Source organism: Thunnus thynnus, chromosome 9 (genome assembly GCF_963924715.1).
Source record: "Thunnus thynnus chromosome 9, fThuThy2.1, whole genome shotgun sequence".
Lineage (NCBI taxonomy): Eukaryota > Metazoa > Chordata > Actinopteri > Scombriformes > Scombridae > Thunnus > Thunnus thynnus.
This window is the reverse complement of record NC_089525.1, coordinates 13,214,982-13,233,108: the sequence shown is the minus strand read 5'-3', so window position 1 is coordinate 13,233,108 and position 18,127 is coordinate 13,214,982. Positions and strand designations below refer to the sequence as shown.

The window sequence follows — 18,127 nt, the reverse complement described above, 5'->3', positions numbered from 1 at the left end:
CTTGAAACTGACATGTTAAACATGTGAAATGAAAATTATATTATATTGTAAATAATGAGGGAAAGAAGTAAGGGTCTGTCTTGCCTATCATTTATGGTTCAAATTAATATTGGCATAGGGGTTGTAATTGAACCGTGATGCTGCAGAAAGTGGTTGCTTAACAAACAAATAGGGTGAAATGTGCACCAACTATACAAAAGTAGAGTACAAACACCATGCTACAACACAAGGCAGAGGATTCTACTGCCATTTATAGACAGGTAAACATATATGTGGGAATAACAAGGCAAAATCATGTTCAAAGCTGGTCTGCAAGTCTCTGAAAATCTTTCTTCAACATTGGTTTACGGAGATTGCCCCCTGTTGGCGATTATGACATTTGCACACCATCTCCACAACGGCCCACATGCAGTACTTTCACAGCTGAATTGTCAGACTATCCTGGTTATACATTGTGAACAAGATACAGTTCCCATACGCTCATTCCAAAAACATATCAACAAAATTGTTACTCAAAGTATGCGTTCTGTCTCTGCACACTGGGATAGCACATTTTAATACCAATCAACACAAGGAAATAAAGAAATTGCATTTCTTAACATTGTTACCAATATAATAACTTTGGATAGATAGATAGATAGATAGATAGATAGATAGATAGATAGATAGATAGATAGATATAATAATAATAAAATAATATTAGGAACACCATTCAATATAATGCACTCCAGTACACCACCACCACCTACTACGACCTCAGTAATAAACATACAGTAGAATTATCAGCTTTCTGACAATGTCAACAAAAACTGAAAATGTATAAGCTTCATAAATGTAAAATTTATGGCAGAGCTGTTGTATTGGATTATATTAGATTACACAGGTGCACCTGATGAAGTGGCTGGTGAGTGTACATATGATAATAGCATATACAGACAGTACCCCAAAGATGATCAAAATATGAATATGAAATACAACAGATGTAATGGACAATGTAATAAACTAAAATAAGAGTCGGTCTTTCCTGTCAGAGGAGTCTACAGAGGTGAGTCATTGTAGCCTACACTTTATAGACTGTTCAGATCAGAATGATATTCTAATCAATTAATTGCGCTTGGTAAAGAAAGACACAATTACACATGTCACCTTAACAAAATAATTTATTTCTGGTAAAATAGTCTTGCATTGCTTTGCTTTTGATGTTTCTATGACAAGGGAATTATCCCCAGAGCAGGATTATTAACTACAACAAAGCTAACTCTCTGCATAAGTTTAGGACCTCTCTTGTCAAAGTGCAAGGTCAAATAGGGAGTAACCTGCTATCATGTTTAAGTAGTTTAATGTGTCCATTTGTAGTATATACAGGTTTCTTTTCTACCATGACTGTACAGCACAGCGGTGGAAGAACGATCACATGTATATGTGAAGAGCTGATGCTGTTCTGATATCATTTGCACTCTGTCTCACTGCACCAATGTATTCATCCGCGCAGCATTATCGTAATCGTTTTACTTTTTCGAATATTGATCTTCTGACGCATGGTTAGTAAACAATATTTGAGGACCGCATCATATCAATTTTTATCATTATCATTATAAGCAATACAACATTCATTTACATGTTCACCTATGCTTCGTCGAAATGGCGAGGTGTGGATCTAGTTTCTCTCAAAAAACGAGTTCCACCCATTTCGCCATTTTATGTTTCAGAGCTGCTTTGTTGTGACGAGATAAACCAGTAGGAGCCATAAAATAGCACGTTTAATGTCAGTCAAAATTTATATATTGTAACGAGATTAGGTGGTTATTTGTTATCCAGCTATATACTAACCACCGTGCACTAAGAAAGGTACGGACGATCAAAGAGTAACTTAGGTTAGCTATTGAGCTTGCAACGTGTTTGCTGGCCGCAGCCGACAAAGACGACTATCTGCTCGTCGCACATTTTCTCTGAAGCTGTTATCCATCAGAAGACACATTGACGACCACCGTGCAAGACACGAAGACCGAGGAGATGGCGAGCTCAGTGGGAAATGTGGCTGACAGCACAGGTTAGTTTCCCCTGTTAAACTACATGTCGAGTAACGTAGGAAGCTTGTGAAGACGACCCGTGTGTTGCAGCGTTAGCTTAGATGGGCTAGCAAGTAACGTCAAAACATTTAAAATGAGTAAAAAAAACAACAACAACTTAACCGGGATTTCAGAAATAGTCTTTGGTGTCATATATCTGGACATGATGGCATCAGTTATATGGGCTCAGCTTCTGCTGCTTTCGTCATATTATTACACTCGAATAAGAGGCAGTCTTTGGCTAATTGTAACATTAGCATGATAGTAACGTTAGCGCTTGAGATGAAACTGTAGTTTAACGCTACGAGTGTCGGTTTGGCTAACAAGGTTTAACGTTAGGAACATAAATTACAGTGTGAACTATTAACAGTCGTGTAAAGTAGTCTTTTAAGGGTTGTGTCTAAAACAAAACGGGTTGCGTTGTAGCTAGCTAAGTTAGCTAACCAACATGCAGCCCGAACGACATTAGTTAAATTGCAGTAGTGTTTTGACGCACATTTGTTTGACATAAAATCAAAAAAAGAGGCACCTCTTCTTTTTTTTTCCTAATGGAATAACGTTTCCATATTTGGTTCTCATGACGACTATAAATTGCTGTTTGTTATGGCCACTGACACAACGAGGGCCCTGCAGCGTCCTGGTGATAAAACCAGCCATGCAGACATCACTGCTTGGCGCAAATTTCCAAGGTTAATGGCTGATCTTTTTTTTTTTCCTGCTTACTGTGCTCTCGAGTTCACCCGAAATGTGATCATTGATGATCAGATTGTGGTCATTATCTGCATTTCACTTGACTTTTAATTCTCGCACCGTGAGTGGGCGCGTTATGTAATGAAAACCACAAAGCGCCTTCACATGCAATCCAATGACGTAATTGTCAAGGATGAATTTAAGCAGGTTGTATTGAGATCTTATTGTGCGCGCTGACGTTATGGCATCAATGCGCAGGTGTGTGTGTGTGTGTGTGTGTATGTGTGTGTGTGTGTGTGTGTGGGTTCACACTATGCCAGTTGAAATGTCCCTTAAACTGTGGCTATATGTTCTTTTATGCCACACCCTGAATAACCCTGACCTCAGGTGACACTATAGGTTCATCTGGAATGGACGTTTTCATTTGTACTGGCACGGAGCCTATTGATAACAGGGATATGAACTGTAAGAGACGCTTAATAAATTAACTATATAAAGATGAATATAGACAGCTGCAGATGTAGCTAAAAATAGAACCACTCTCATCCTGTATATAAGAAGCGGAGGAGTGTAGCAGCGCCAAACACAATGCAGTTCCTGGTGGGATAAAGTGTAGGTTTCTCTGTATAACATTGCGATTCAGTCTTTCAATGGCCACAGGAGTAAGAGAGAGTCTTAAGTGCCATGGTTTTTTGTTGTTTGTTTGAGCATCCTATAGCGGCAGCCTGGAGGAAGGTCAAACTCCTTATGAAGTGGGTGACCGGGACAGTTAAGCCTCACTGATAACCCTGAAAGATGATGATAAGTTTAACGACAACACAACAAGCTTAGAAATGTAACCAGACACATTCTGTACAAGAGAAACATAGCTAATGATAAACCGATACAAAATGAATTAAAATGATTAATTGCAGCCTTAGATATTTGCAGTTTTAAGGCTGTGTGGTATTAAGCCAGATGTTAGATGTGAACACATGCTCTACCCATCCACCAAACATGAGTTGACAGCTGTACTGTCAGGCTTTTAAAATATGAAGAACTTCTGAATTTCTACCAGTGTATTACCCCCTTCCAATATTTGTTTTTGTGTCATCTCATGCATGCACCCCCCCCCCCACCCACCCACATTTTATATTGCTTTTTGCTACTTGCAACTGGAAACCCTGGTTTACTTCTTATGTAAAACAGTGTTCACTAAAGAGGTTTTACTGATGGACAGAAAGAATTAAATTGTGAGCCATGATCACACATTGCAATCCTGCAAAGTTTGTGGTGAGTGCACAGTGCAGTCAAGAAGGAAGACTTTAATCAATTTAATGAGCCTGATCTTTAATTAAGGCCTTTATTCTTACTTGGCTCAGCTGAAATAATTCTCAAATTTACAAATGAAGCATAAAGTGTGCTTCATTTGTGTGGCAGTATGCACTTTCTTGTATTTCAAGGGGTAACTGCAATCATTTTAAACATTGCTGGAAGTCTTCTGCAGTAATGTGAATAACGCAACTCCACAACGAGGGAACATTTTGAAAAACTATCATTATTAGGCTATATTATAATTAAATAACACTTCAAAAGATAGAGCTGTCATTAGCTTTATTTAACAGAGAAGTGATTTGATTTTTGATCAAATAGTGAATTAAAATTGAACTTTAAAATCCCCAAAGATTACTGTCTTTGAGTTACATGACTTAAGTAGTTGTGTAATTAAAGTTTTTCTGGCATTTGATATCATTGCAATACTTGATATCTTTTATTTTTGGCAATTGCCTTGTTTTCTGTTGAGTTCAAATCATTAGCCATGATTTGTCATTGAAAGCAGTGGCCTCATCTTTTTATTTCATTTATTTTTTTTGTTTTCATTTGTCTGCCTTATTTTCTTCCATCACCTCTAACATGTTGTTTCCCCCCCCCCTCCCTCCTTGGGCTGTGTTGGTGCTCCAGAACCGACAAAACGTATGCTTTCCTTCCAAGGGTTGGCTGAGCTGGCGCACCGGGAGTATCAGTCAGGGGACTTTGAGGCAGCAGAGCGCCACTGCATGCAGCTATGGCGGCAAGAGCCTGATAACACAGGCGTGCTGCTGCTCCTGTCCTCCATCCACTTCCAGTGCCGAAGACTCGACAGGTGAGGTGTGGGGGGGCTGACTCAATGCGCACTGTGTATGTGACATGGAGTTGCAGAGAATAATGGGTCTTCTGTGACTTTCAGTGCACACAGCTGCTCTGGGTAGTCAAATGCAACAACTGAACTGTCCTCTGGAAATCCTGCTGCTCAGTCAAATCTTGCTCTGTTCCCTCATGATTCTAACACAGTTTCGGTGGTGGCTGTAATCTTGCTTTACAGGTGCCATGGTGAAGGTTTCGGGTCTTGCAAGTTGGTGGTTTAAATGTTTGATCATTTCTCTTTCAGTGTGCCCAATGCCAGCAGTATACTTTCAAATTATTACTCGATAAATTGTAATGAGTCATGATGACAGTCAAATCCAGCATCATAGATGCAACACTTTGTCTGTGCAATTACAGTAGATTTGGAGTATACTGCCAGCATGATCATTTGTTTAGTTTGCTAAATAAACACTCAGTGGATGGATTCAGTAGATTTGGGAGCTGGTGAAATATGTGTTATGAATTAATGTTTCCAACATTTTAAGGACATTCATCTTAATGTGTAGTTTGTATATTTGCCCACGTCTTTTTAAGTCTTTGGTTGTGTTAAACACTTTTAAAGGACCAGTGTCTAAGATTAAGGGTGCTTTATTAGCAGAAATTGAATATAATATTTTTAAGTATGTTTAAATTAATGTATAGTCACTTTAAAATAAGAATTGTTTTTGTTTTCCTTACCTTAGAATGAGCCTTTTATATCTAAAGGGATTCCACAGAGGCTGCCATGTTACACCGCCATGTTTCTACAGTAGCCCAGAATGGTCAAACCAAACACTGGCCATTTGCAAATTTTGGCGAGTTTTGCAGCCACTGTAGGTTCTCTTACACGCTTGGAGGGGGAGGGGAGGGGTATTCAGTTGGTTGCCACCTGCAACCTCACTGCTAGATGCCACTAAATCCTACACACTGTTCCTTAAAAAGCTTTTCGCCCTTTGTACCTCTACGCAACACTTAAATCCAACACTGGATTGTGACCAATCTATATCATCTCTGACCCTACAGGTCTGCTCACTTCAGTACCTTGGCCATCAAACAGAACCCGATGTTGGCTGAGGCCTACTCCAACCTGGGGAATGTGTACAAGGAGCGAGGGCAACTGCAGGAAGCCATAGAGCATTATCGCCATGCTCTGAGACTGAAACCAGATTTTATTGATGGATACATCAACTTGGCAGCAGCTTTGGTGGCCGCAGGGGATATGGAGGGAGCAGTGCAGGCTTATGTGTCTGCATTACAGTACAACCCTGTAAGTTGCATGCCATTATGTTGAAATCAGTGAGCTCTGTAGGCTCATACGGAGTCATCACATTGGTCTGCAGTTTACTGTTGCAGGATAATGAAAAAGTTGTCATTGTTTTTCTTTTTCCCCTAGGATCTTTATTGTGTGCGTAGTGACTTGGGCAACTTGCTTAAAGCACTTGGCCGTTTGGAGGAGGCTAAGGTACGTCACAGTGGGATGGCATTTGCATAGATGTGGTGTTTGTATTTTTTTTTTTTATTTATTTATTTTTTTTATTATTTTATTTTATTTCTTGTCCATAATTTTTTGTTTTTAGTGTCCCCCACAAAGACCATAGATGTTCCTTTTCTCCCTTTTGACATTTTTAAGCCACACGGAGCCCTTTCCCTTCAACCCCTTCAGCCAAGTGAAGGACAAGTAGTAAAAAAAACAGTTTTTATCTCATATCTCAGTTGCAGTGAGCTTCACACCCCTAACTTATCAAAAGCCTTTGGAAGTAATGAACTGAAATGAGTCAAGACCTGTTTGAGGCCACCAACTTTTCTGTAACTTAATTTTTTGAAAATTATAGTAAAAAAACAACTTTCTGTTGATTACTTTTTAGACAGTTTCTTATATATTTATATATACATATATATGTATGTATGTTTTATCCCCACTTTATATGACTCTAAGTCCAAATGTCCTTTGCTTTACCCCGACCTTTTACCAGAGGTCAGCCCCCTCCCCTCCTCTTTCAGGAAGAAAGGCTGGAGTTTTAAAATTGAAATCTATATTGTCATTTGTCTTGACACATGCATTTTCATATAGTTGACTTTGGAGGGAAAATGCTGGCTCGGTCTTTGAAGAATATATGAACTGATGAGAAGCTAGTTTATCTTTGCAGTGCAAAAGATAAGATGGTTTCTAACCTAACCACTATACTCCAGTATTTTAAAGTATGTAATGACAAGCTTTTGGTCTTTGCTGTCAGTACATTTGCCAGTTACTTTTTTTTCCCCAAAGTGTTAAGCTGTCACTTTAAGACTTGTATGTATATTAAGGGGGGCTACCTGGTGTGGGTAAAATCTGGAGATGTGGAGTTGTCCCACTGGTTACAGGCCATCTTATTTCGTGCTAGAGGGGGGATAAGGAGTGGGGAGGAGCATCAGGGAGTGACAAGCTCCCCAGCTCTGTCGCTCCACCCCCCGCGCGCTTGCTTAGGATTGATGGAGTGTGCGCGCCAAGAGCTGTCTTCCTGACCTTTCAGCTATTCCCAATCAGTGCTCAAGCACACCTCAACTGTGCTTCATGCACACAACCTTTACTTGTTTTGTTACTTTGGCTGACGATGCAAATTTTTTACCTTGCTGGTTATCTTATCTGATACCCAGTGTTAAACAATGTAAGTTTAAGAAGGCTAAATCTCATGTGACTTAAAATGGTCCAAGTGTCATCAGGCAGACAGCTCACAATTTGTACTCCACCGCCTGCGTCAGATGCTGGGTTAGAAAGACAGAAGCACGCGCAGCAACAGCGATGACTTCTTTATTTCAGAACTGTGGAGGCTTCTAGATACAAATAATTAAACCACAGACTTTTTTCCCCACCCCATTGGCCAGGATTCAAGAAAGCAGGCCAGGATAAAGAAAATCAAAGTATTTAAATATTTCATGGAAATGATAAAAGAATAAAAGAAAACAATGATTAATACTTCTTCCCTTTTCCTTCAAATATGTACTATTATTCCCAAAGAAATGGGATCAGTTCATTTGGGCAAGATCAAGCCAGTAACTGCCCTCCCGTAGTTTCTTTTGAAAATTGAATTGATGGACTCTATTTTACAGATAAACTGTACATATCAAAGCCTTTCTTCCCTCCCAGCTACCCTCAAAGCATTATTTTTGTTTTCTTTGAAATGAAACATTCATTGCATGAATGAAAACTAAGAATAGTCTGTTTTTATGTTTGATGTGTTTTGGAAGAACCTGTTTTATTTCGATATTTAAAGAAGAATGTATTGTTTGAAAACTTACTAACGATCTTGTTTTCTGATTTTGTCTCTTTTGGTTTTTCCACGACTGATATTGTTATTTAGAAGGTTTCAGGTGGGTGACACTATTCCTGCGTAGGTGCCTGGCGGAAAGGAACACTAGGGCAGCCTCAGTCCTCTCCTCTTCTTCCAGCCAGCTGCGGCCATCACTCTGACAAAGTCCAAAAATATGGTAACGGGTTTGTAACTGCCAACAAAAGAAAAACCACCTCACTTCATGCTTGAGCAATAATTTCTTTGAAGAGCAAAAGAAAAAAGTAACAAAAGAAATTATAGTAAGCATTTCTTAAAATATGCTATACTAATTACCCAGCTCTTTATTAAGTAAAAAGAAACTTGGATTTGGAAGCAATAATCGTGAAAAACAAGTAAGAACCCTCTAACTCTCACATGTTGGTTATTTTTCCTGTTTTGTTTTGTTTTTTCCTTCTTTATTTGGAGTTGCAGCGTTCTGATGATGATGCAGATAGTGCGCTGTGAGTCTGCAGTAGCGCAGGGGCTGCGCAGCGATACCCTCCAAGCAACCAAAAAGGCGGAACGCGCAAGCATGCGATCCCTACCCCCCACTCCCTTTGGCCTGTTGGTTGCGGACCTCTCCCCACTCTGAACCAGCCTAGCTCCCAAATGCCCCCAAATCTCAGACATAATTGGCTTTTAAATTTGGCATATTCGTCAAGTACTTTGTCTTATTCTGTGACAAATGTTTACTTCCAAATGTCTTCACATCACAGTGTAGCCACTGGTTGCTGTGGTCATTCAATTCCCCACAAACCCCACCTTTTTGTTCTGAGAAACTAGGTACTGAGTGTGTGCCAGTCTGGTGTTGCAGGTGTTCTGCCAGGGGATGTTGGTCTGCAGCTGTTTCACTTGGCCATTCAGCGAGCGCAGCAGCAAAATACTGACCTCTGCCACGAGCAAGGTCGCGCAGCTTTCTATGGTGCATTGTGGTGGTGATGGTGGCGATAGACACACACCCGCGCGCCCGCATGGAATTGTTGCGCATGCATTACAGGGACCATCACCTGCACGAAGTGTCCAGCATCCCAGGTTGTGAGATATCATTCCCACATAGAATATAGAGAATTCATGCATATCAATGTAAATTTTAGATCTAATCATTACATTCAGTACTTTGGGTTATAATTGATCAGTGTTGGTATTACCAGAAGGGGTAGTTAACTGTACTGGGTAAGGGGTACCACTCTTTTTTGGTGAAAATGTGGTCATAACTGCAAGATGAGGGCCTACGTGTGGGTGTTGGTTGGATCTGCGCAGCGTAGGAAAAAGCAATGCAGCTTAGCGCGGCAGACTTGTGCGCAGGCGAGCCCATGCTGTAGACTCACTTTTTGCCATCATGGAGAATAGTCACTAATTTTGCTTTCTCTGCCCTTTTTGTTTTTCTTACTTTTATTCTCAATCTTCTATTTGTTTTTTTACTTTACAATCCCTTGTCCTCCCCTCTACATACTATACCTCTCCCTTTTTTCTACCTATTCTCCTTTCCTGTGGTTTTTCATTATAAACCCACTGAAGGCTTGCTACCTGAAAGCCATTGAGACTCAGCCCAACTTTGCTGTGGCTTGGAGCAACCTGGGCTGTGTGTTCAATGCCCAGGGAGAGATATGGCTGGCCATACACCATTTTGAAAAGGTAATTACATAATTATGTTAAGATTCTGTAGTCCTACATCTTTGTGTCTTGGAGTAGTTTGTGTTGTCTTGCATTTTTTAAGCTTCGTTTCTATTTTTAGGCTGTGACTCTGGACCCAAATTTCCTTGATGCATATATCAATTTAGGAAATGTTTTGAAGGAAGCCCGCATCTTTGACAGGTTAGTCAAAATCATGACATGGTAGTACAATACTCTTATACATTAATGTCTAATCTTTGTCTTGTAAAGTACAACCCTACCACACCCTGTGTGCAGTTTATAATGAGTCAAGAACACTGTGACTCGGATTACCTCCCTGTCTGTGTTGATCGTGTCAAGGCTTTAACTCAACTGCTGAAGCACTGGATTTATTTTCAACATTTAAGTCATAACACTGTATGCTCTAACAGCTCTGAAGTTGTTAATAATTATTGTGTTCACTGTATTAATGCCCCAGTATGAGTAGGTATTAAAAAAGGTGTGAACTATTGTTTTAAATTTTAACAAAAGTTTGATCTTGAGCATGACTTGTATCTTATGTTTCCAGAGCTGTGGCTGGATACCTGAGAGCCCTGAGTCTCAGTCCCAACCATGCGGTTGTTCATGGAAACCTGGCCTGTGTCTACTACGAGCAGGGCCTCATTGACCTGGCTATTGACACCTACCGCCGTGCTATTGAATTGCAGCCCCACTTCCCTGATGCCTACTGCAATTTGGCAAATGCCCTGAAAGAGAAAGGCAATGTAAGGCAGTACTTCATGTGTGTTTCCTGTGAAGGCTATCTTGCATATCTAAATCTTTAGGTCCTTTCTGAGTCTGTTTTTAAAATTTACTGAATTTAAGTTTTAATATGCCAATATATTTCCCAGGTATCCGAAGCAGAAGAGTGCTACAACACAGCCTTGCGTCTGTGTCCAACCCATGCAGACTCCCTCAACAACTTGGCCAATATCAAGCGTGAGCAGGGCAACATTGAGGAGGCCGTTCAGCTCTATAGAAAAGCCCTAGAGGTGAGCACAGAGTTGACTGTTTTTGTATTTATGTTTTCCTATCAGGTAAGATTTATACTTTCATGGTGGCTGTGATTCCTCACACGATTGCTTTTTTGCGTTTTTCATCAGGTTTTCCCAGAATTTGCAGCAGCTCATTCAAACCTGGCCAGTGTCCTGCAGCAGCAGGGAAAACTCCAGGAGGCCCTCATGCACTATAAGGAGGCCATCAGGTTTGTACAAGGGGGCGTTTTGCATGTCGTTTGACTCCTTTTCCGCACAAAATGGACAGATCGTGTGCTGCTTACTTCAGTCAGGAGGAACAGATCATTATAACGGAGAGATATGAAGAATATAAATACATTATCACAGCAAAAAACAATGATGCTGTCGGTGCAAATAAGGCGAGAGAGGAATGCTGGCAGAAAATTGCTGATGTAAACTCGTTCGTTAAAAAACAAATTCATTAATTTATTAATTTCGTAAATAGTTTATATACTTATTTGACCACTCAATGCACTCTCTGTGCCTCCCACATCAAAAGCTCTTAAACTTTAAACTTGATGCAGCAGATTTAAACTTTATACTCAAGAAGTGCATTTAGGTCTGACTCTGTCCCATAATGAAGGATAAGTGGAAATCACTTTAGATTCTGGCCAAATCAAAGTGAAATTAATATTATAGATTGAATATTATCTGTGATAAATATCAATAGATTAATCTTTTTTTGTTCAAAGGATTTCTTCATTAGTTCTTTTTTGTTTGTTTGTTTTTTGTTTTTTATTTGAAATACAATTTGATATATTGTAACAAAATCCCATCTCAAGTAACCCTAACCTCTTGCACCATTACAAATTTATAATGTGACATATCAAATCAGGTAGTTAGTGAAAGGACGGTGCTTTTTATTGCCGATTTAGGCCGAAACTCGGAACATAACCTTCTCCGGACCAGGTTAAGTTTGCAGTAAAAGTTACCATGGTGATGTAGCCAGGTTAAAAGAGAGTCAACTTCGTGACATTGAAAACCCTGGCTTTATGCTCAACATGCCTCACTAACCCACTAATCTCGCTTCGTAGTACACCCCTCTGGTGGGGGGGTTTTGTTTGTTTTTTTATTACTCTGTCTTTTCTTAGGTAAATCGATCCTTAATCAACTGATGACACTATACAGACTTTTTACAGGACATAATGTTGTTATGCTGGTGTTAACAGTTTTTTTCTGTTTTGATTTTAGAATCAGTCCCACATTTGCGGATGCCTACTCAAATATGGGTAATACACTGAAGGAAATGCAAGATGTACAGGGAGCGCTCCAATGCTACACCCGTGCCATCCAGATCAACCCTGCCTTTGCTGATGCTCACAGCAATTTGGCCTCTATCCACAAGGTAGGGATAATTCTTCCTTTTGCCTTGGGCACTATTTTATTGTTTTTTGCACTTGAATTGATGGTGCTTAGAAGTTTGTCACTGCATAGGGTTGCACCTGTGTCCAGATTGCTTGTAGCTCTGTGTGCTCCACCAAACTGTAGTTTTACATATCTATAAACAATTGGAATTGATCAATAATGGCAAACTTAAGAATAGGTTCATGCAAGTTAAAATTATATATACTGGATTTCATATTACTCATGTTTCAGGCAAGATAGTGGACTTTAGATATAGACGGGATCATTGCAATGTTGTCTTCAAAGGATATGTTTTGATTTAGTGGAGTTGCATGCAGAGCCATGCTGTTGGTAAACTGCAAGGTTCTGCATTATGATAAAGTTTTTAACAGAATCATGATATCAAAAACTTGGACAATAAAGCCGGGGTTAAAAATGACCAGAATTATCATTGTAATGCAAATGTGTTTAATATGTCTCATGTTTTGTGTCTTGTAATAAGACAGAAATTAACAATGCATTTTTGCAACTTAAAGCATTTTAATCTTGTATTCTAATGTTTCTCTTTACTATTAGGATTCTGGAAACATCCCAGAGGCTATTGCATCTTACCGCACAGCCTTGAAACTCAAGCCGGACTTCCCTGATGCGTACTGCAACTTGGCACATTGCTTACAGGTTCTTATGTTTTAATATATTTGTCAAATATTTACTATATGTGCAGTAGTTACTTATTTTTTGTTCCTGTTGAAATAGAAGCACATTTTCTTACTACTTTTATTTCTACTACTCTTTTAGATTGTGTGTGACTGGACAGATTATGATGAGCGGATGAAGAAGCTTGTGAGCATTGTGGCTGACCAGCTGGACAAGAACCGCTTGCCTTCAGTGCACCCACACCACAGTATGCTGTATCCACTCTCACACGGCTTCCGCAAGGCCATTGCTGAACGCCATGGAAACCTTTGCCTGGACAAGGTACACGCACTGATCAAAGCAAGTAACCTTGATTCATTTTTTGGGGGGGTGGTGGGGGAGGGGTTGAAGTTGGCTGGTGATGCAATGGCTGTCTGCAGGGATATGGGGTAGGTAAGGGATGGGTGAGATACTAGATATATTTTATTGTGTGACAAAAGAGGTGACCGGTGGTGGTGAATGGATGGCTTGCAGGGCTGAGGGTATGGTATAAGGTTGGACATGATTTGAGATGACTTAGTAGCAGTTTTTTTATTATTCAGAATCAGAATGAGTCCACCTTGCTACAGCCAGTGTAACTTGTACCATCTGGAATTGGCTGTCCTACAGTAGTTTTATTCTCATATCATTGCTTATTCCACAGATCAATGCACTGCACAAACCTGCTTTCGAGCATCCTAAAGATCTGAAGGCCAGTGGTGGGCGTCTGCGTGTTGGTTATGTCAGCTCAGACTTCGGCAACCACCCCACTTCCCACCTAATGCAGTCCATTCCTGGAATGCACAATCCTGAGAAGTTTGAGGTTGGTGACTCTTATTGTAATGAACTTTAGAAGTTACAAACTTGGACCAGCTAGCATGGTCAAGGAAGTCATGTGTAAGGAGTTTATTGAAATATTTGATAGTTTGTGTTTATGCAAGTGAAACTCATAAGTTTTTGCTTTTCTTTCTTTTTTCTTCTTCAAGGTGTTCTGCTACGCACTCAGCCCTGATGATAGCACCAACTTCAGAGTGAAAGTGGTAGCAGAGGCTCACCATTTCACAGACCTCTCACAGGTAACTGTAACTGTGTCATCAGTGTTTGCACATTTACTAAGTGTCTATTAATCTTAAAGAAATATATTTCTAACTGACTGGTTATATCAACAAGATTGCTGTAGTAATATAACAACACTACCCATTTGTACTGAAACTAATATCTTTCTCCTCCTCCAGATTCCTTGCAATGGCAAGGCAGCTGATCGCATTCACCAGGATGGAATCCACATTCTGGTCAACATGAACGGATACACCAAGGGAGCCCGAAATGAGCTGTTTGCCCTCCGCCCTGCCCCTATTCAGGTAAGCTTTACATATGTCTTCTGATTGATGCAGAGCTGTATCCTGGAGATGGACAGTTTGCATCAAAGAATGCACCCTCAATTGTTTGTCTCTACTCATTCAACAGGCTATGTGGCTAGGTTACCCAGGAACGAGCGGTGCACCCTTCATGGACTACATCATCACTGACAAGGAGACATCACCTTTGGAAGTAGCTGAGCAGTATTCTGAGAAACTTGCCTACATGCCCAATACTTTCTTCATTGGAGACCACGCCAACATGTTCCCACACCTCAAGGTTTGTCCAGCTTCATATTTCCGTCATTTTGTTTCTGTGAGTCTTTTGAAGAGATGCAAAAAAGTAATCCTTGTCAGTATAATGTGGGGTTTTGTTAAGTTTAATGTCTCTCTTTTGACCCTCAGAAAAAAGCAGTGATTGATTTCAAGTCTAATGGACACATCTTTGACAACCGCATTGTTCTCAATGGCATTGATCTGAAGGCCTTCTTGGACAGTCTGCCAGATGTCAAAGTGATAAAGGTGAGTAAAGAAAGTTTCCTCAGCCTTGATGAACCAAGTGGTTATTGTATTCCAAAGTGTACAGTATATGTAGATGGTATTGTTTGCCAATTAATGTCATACCATTGACATTAAGTGTGATAACAGAACATAATGAATCACTTTATTTCTGTTTTGGGTCATGTCAATGAGAAAATCTTGGCCTGTCTCTTGCCAAGATGGCATATTTTTGAATATTTGTCTTTTAACCATATCCAAGCATTAACGTTGGAACTGTTCTCTTTGGCCAGATGAAGTGCGACAACAACCAGGAAGCTGCTGGGGACACAAATGGCGCTCTGTCCATGCCAGTTATCCCCATGAACACGGCGGCTGAAGCAATCATCAACATGATCAACCAAGGCCAAATCCAGGTCACAATCAATGGCTTCACTGTCAGCAACGGCCTGGCCACCACGCAGGTACGCACACTCGTCCGTGTAAATGCAAATCTTAGGAGATATGGCATGGGTACAAAACATCTACGAATGCAGGAACAAGGCGAGAGCAGCAGTTTAATTTTGCTCGATGCCTTTCCAGATCTTTTCAGCAGATGAGGTTGTAGTCTCTGAGACTGTGCACTTACAGGTATGGTGTGTTTTATGAAAGTAAGGTGGAGGCACAGAACTGTTGGTGAGGGACGAGGTGGCACTTTGGATCGGCTGTAAAATGAGTGCTACTATCTTTGCTTTACAAGCACCACATTATCACAACAGTTGAGGCCTGTTAACACTAAAAAAATGCTATGGATGAAAGTGTTGTGGCCACTTTACCTCTCAGCAACACTCTTTTGTCCCTTATTTTAGATCAATAACAAAGCTGCCACTGGGGAGGAGGTGCCACGCACAATTGTTGTGACAACCCGCTCCCAATATGGTCTCCCAGAGGACTCCATTGTCTACTGCAATTTCAACCAGCTCTACAAGATTGATCCCCCTACCCTTCAGATGTGGGCCAACGTAAGTTTGACAGACATGGGTTATAACTGCTTCGAGTGTTCCCTCAGCTCTACGTTTAAAGACGAATACTCAATTTCTTTTGTGTTTAAAAATCTGTTTGAACTCTTTCTTCTTGCAGATCCTAAAACGGGTGCCCAACAGCGTGTTATGGCTTCTTCGATTCCCCGCTGTGGGCGAGCCCAACATCCAGCAGTATGCTCAGAACATGGGTCTCCCTGGCTCTCGCATCATCTTCTCTCCTGTGGCCCCCAAAGAGGAGCATGTGAGAAGGGGCCAGCTGGCTGATGTGTGCTTAGACACCCCTCTGTGCAATGGTCACACCACAGGCATGGATGTTCTCTGGGCTGGAACACCTATGGTCACCATGCCAGGTGAGGCATCAGGGGTTTAAGAGACAGACTGTTTTCTCATGTTATTACAGTTTGGTTACTTAGTGAATACAATTTTCAATCATTTTAACTACAATATTAAGAGAAGTGGACAACTTAATGAACTAAAAATAGTTGAAAACATAATTAGTCTTTCTTAGGAGACAATAACTAGCATCTGTAAAACAAGTTAAGGCTGCTTCTTAATTCTGTAAACTCTTTGTGAAGGTGAGACACTTGCCTCCCGTGTGGCTGCCTCGCAGCTCAACTGTCTGGGCTGTCCTGAGTTAATAGCCCACAGTCGCCAGGACTATGAGGACATAGCAGTCAAACTAGGCTCTGACATGGAATAGTAAGTGGAAATTTTCTCTGACTTTTTTGAAAAGCATTGTCTCTTCTGTTTGCTGAACTCTGACCACTTTATATCTATCTCCCACAGCCTGAAGATGGTTAGAGCGCGCGTTTGGAAGCAGCGAATTTGCAGCCCTCTTTTCAACACCAAGCAGTACACGATAGAGCTGGAGAGGCTCTATCTGCAGATGTGGGAGCACCATAGCAACGGCAATAAGCCAGAACACCTGGTCAAATTCCAGACAGTAGAGACCAGTGAGAATGCCTGAACTGGAAGCACGCTGACTTTCTTCCCCCATACATCCCCAACCATGTGCAGTCCTCCCCACCATCCATCTTTTTTTTTTAAAAAAACAAACATTTTCAGCTTCCTAGCTTGAATGGTCCACTCCAGCCCTCTCCCCTGAATGATTGTCTCAACCCCTCTCATTTACTATTAACGGAACTCTTATTTGCAAAGGAGCCTTCAGATGTACACATTTGTCCATCACATTTTGTCCATCGCATTCGTCGTTGCATCACACATCTGTGTTTCCTGAGCCAGATAGAGCCTGAGGCCTTAAGGCACTTTGTCTGAGACTCTTGTCCTAAACCACAGTATATTTGGTAAGCATGAGAAGATTGTGAATGCCCCGCTACTCCCTTCAGTACTTGGATCAGTGGAATTTTTTTTTTTTTTTTGGTCTCCTGTCTGTGTACATACAGGACTAATTGCAGCTTGTGGGGAGAATGCCCAGCCGTCATTACTTGTTGATCTATTTATAAATGGATTAAGGGTGTTGTGTGTTTTAAAAGGACAATGTTGCACCATGAAAATTGTAACTCTAATCTAAGTTTCATCAGCTTTAACATGCAATTGTAAAACATAGATTTACAAAAGACTGCTCTTTAGTTTGTCTTAAGTTGTTATTAAATGACTGCAATGAGTAGATGTGCAAGTTTTGAGGAATACAGTCTAGGTGAAGACTTCTTCCCCTCACCAAATGCCAACTTTGATTAATTTTGCTGTCAATTATGGAATATGTTCACTAGCTGTTGTCCTGTTTGATGTCGCACTATGCTTGTAAAGATGACTGGACAAAGCTGGACAAAGGAGCTTCAAGTCATTGGAAAGGGCCTAAATTTCAGTTTAGCTATAAGAGCTGTTCACAAATTGATCTTGTTTTTTAATCACTCAAACAAGGAACGGCCTAGGTAAGTATTTTCTAAGCAGTTTTTGTTTTTGTATTGTCTGTTAACTGTATGCTGTCAATGATGCCGTAAGGCTCTGAATAAAATAAAAAATAAAGAGATGGCAAAAATATTGTACTGTCTTGCACTGTCCTGGCCCAGATGTTGGTAAAAGTTAAAACCGTCAGCCTTGTTTTAGAAGCTAGCAGACAAATGTTAGGGTGTTTTTGCATAGTAAATTTTTGCCCTTTTTTAGTGTATTGAGTTCCTGGGAGCAATGCAAATATTTAATTCCCTTGAACCCATGAGTCACCAGTGAGCTGCCAGGTACATTATCTTCTCCACATTGGCCTACAGCAGGTACTGCTGTTTGTCCTCATCTCAAAACATGTTGGTGACATCAAAAAGACAACATATTCAGATCTTTTATGTAACTGGGGTAAATTAAGGCCTACCAAACATGCAAAGATGTGCTGCTACAAGT

The 18,127-nt window shown here is 40.5% G+C and overlaps 1 protein-coding gene across 5 annotated transcripts; it reads left to right on the top strand.

Moving 5' to 3' along the window:
• The first annotated feature begins 1,695 nt into the window (after positions 1 to 1,695).
• ogt.1 (O-linked N-acetylglucosamine (GlcNAc) transferase, tandem duplicate 1) lies at positions 1,696 to 17,776 on the top strand. 5 transcript variants are annotated; one of them, XM_067598955.1, is made up of 22 exons: positions 1,696 to 2,050; positions 4,731 to 4,881; positions 5,925 to 6,168; positions 6,295 to 6,363; positions 9,728 to 9,844; positions 9,945 to 10,024; positions 10,392 to 10,587; positions 10,714 to 10,854; positions 10,966 to 11,066; positions 12,070 to 12,223; positions 12,799 to 12,900; positions 13,021 to 13,200; positions 13,562 to 13,720; positions 13,884 to 13,973; positions 14,133 to 14,258; positions 14,365 to 14,535; positions 14,661 to 14,777; positions 15,047 to 15,217; positions 15,602 to 15,754; positions 15,873 to 16,125; positions 16,351 to 16,474; positions 16,562 to 17,776. In XM_067598955.1, the coding sequence occupies exons 1-22, from the start codon at positions 2,014 to 2,016 to the stop codon at positions 16,740 to 16,742; spliced, it is 3,117 nt and encodes a 1,038-aa protein (XP_067455056.1). In that variant the 5' UTR covers positions 1,696 to 2,013; the 3' UTR covers positions 16,743 to 17,776. The 5 variants fall into 5 exon arrangements, with proteins under 5 accessions (XP_067455056.1, XP_067455055.1, XP_067455054.1 ...); XM_067598954.1 differs by having other exon boundaries at positions 13,021 to 13,218; XM_067598953.1 differs by having other exon boundaries at positions 4,701 to 4,881.
• The last annotated feature ends 351 nt before the right edge of the window (positions 17,777 to 18,127 follow it).

Bases quoted from the DNA above. Each gene is read 5' to 3' on its own strand.
- ogt.1 (XM_067598952.1), top strand. From the start codon at position 2,014: ATGGCGAGCTCAGTGGGAAATGTGGCTGACAGCACAG. The intron at 12,224-12,798 runs GTAGGGATAATT...CTTTACTATTAG, and splicing joins ATTTGGCCTCTATCCACAAG to GATTCTGGAAACATCCCAGA. The intron at 15,218-15,601 runs GTACGCACACTC...CCCTTATTTTAG, and splicing joins ACGGCCTGGCCACCACGCAG to ATCAATAACAAAGCTGCCAC.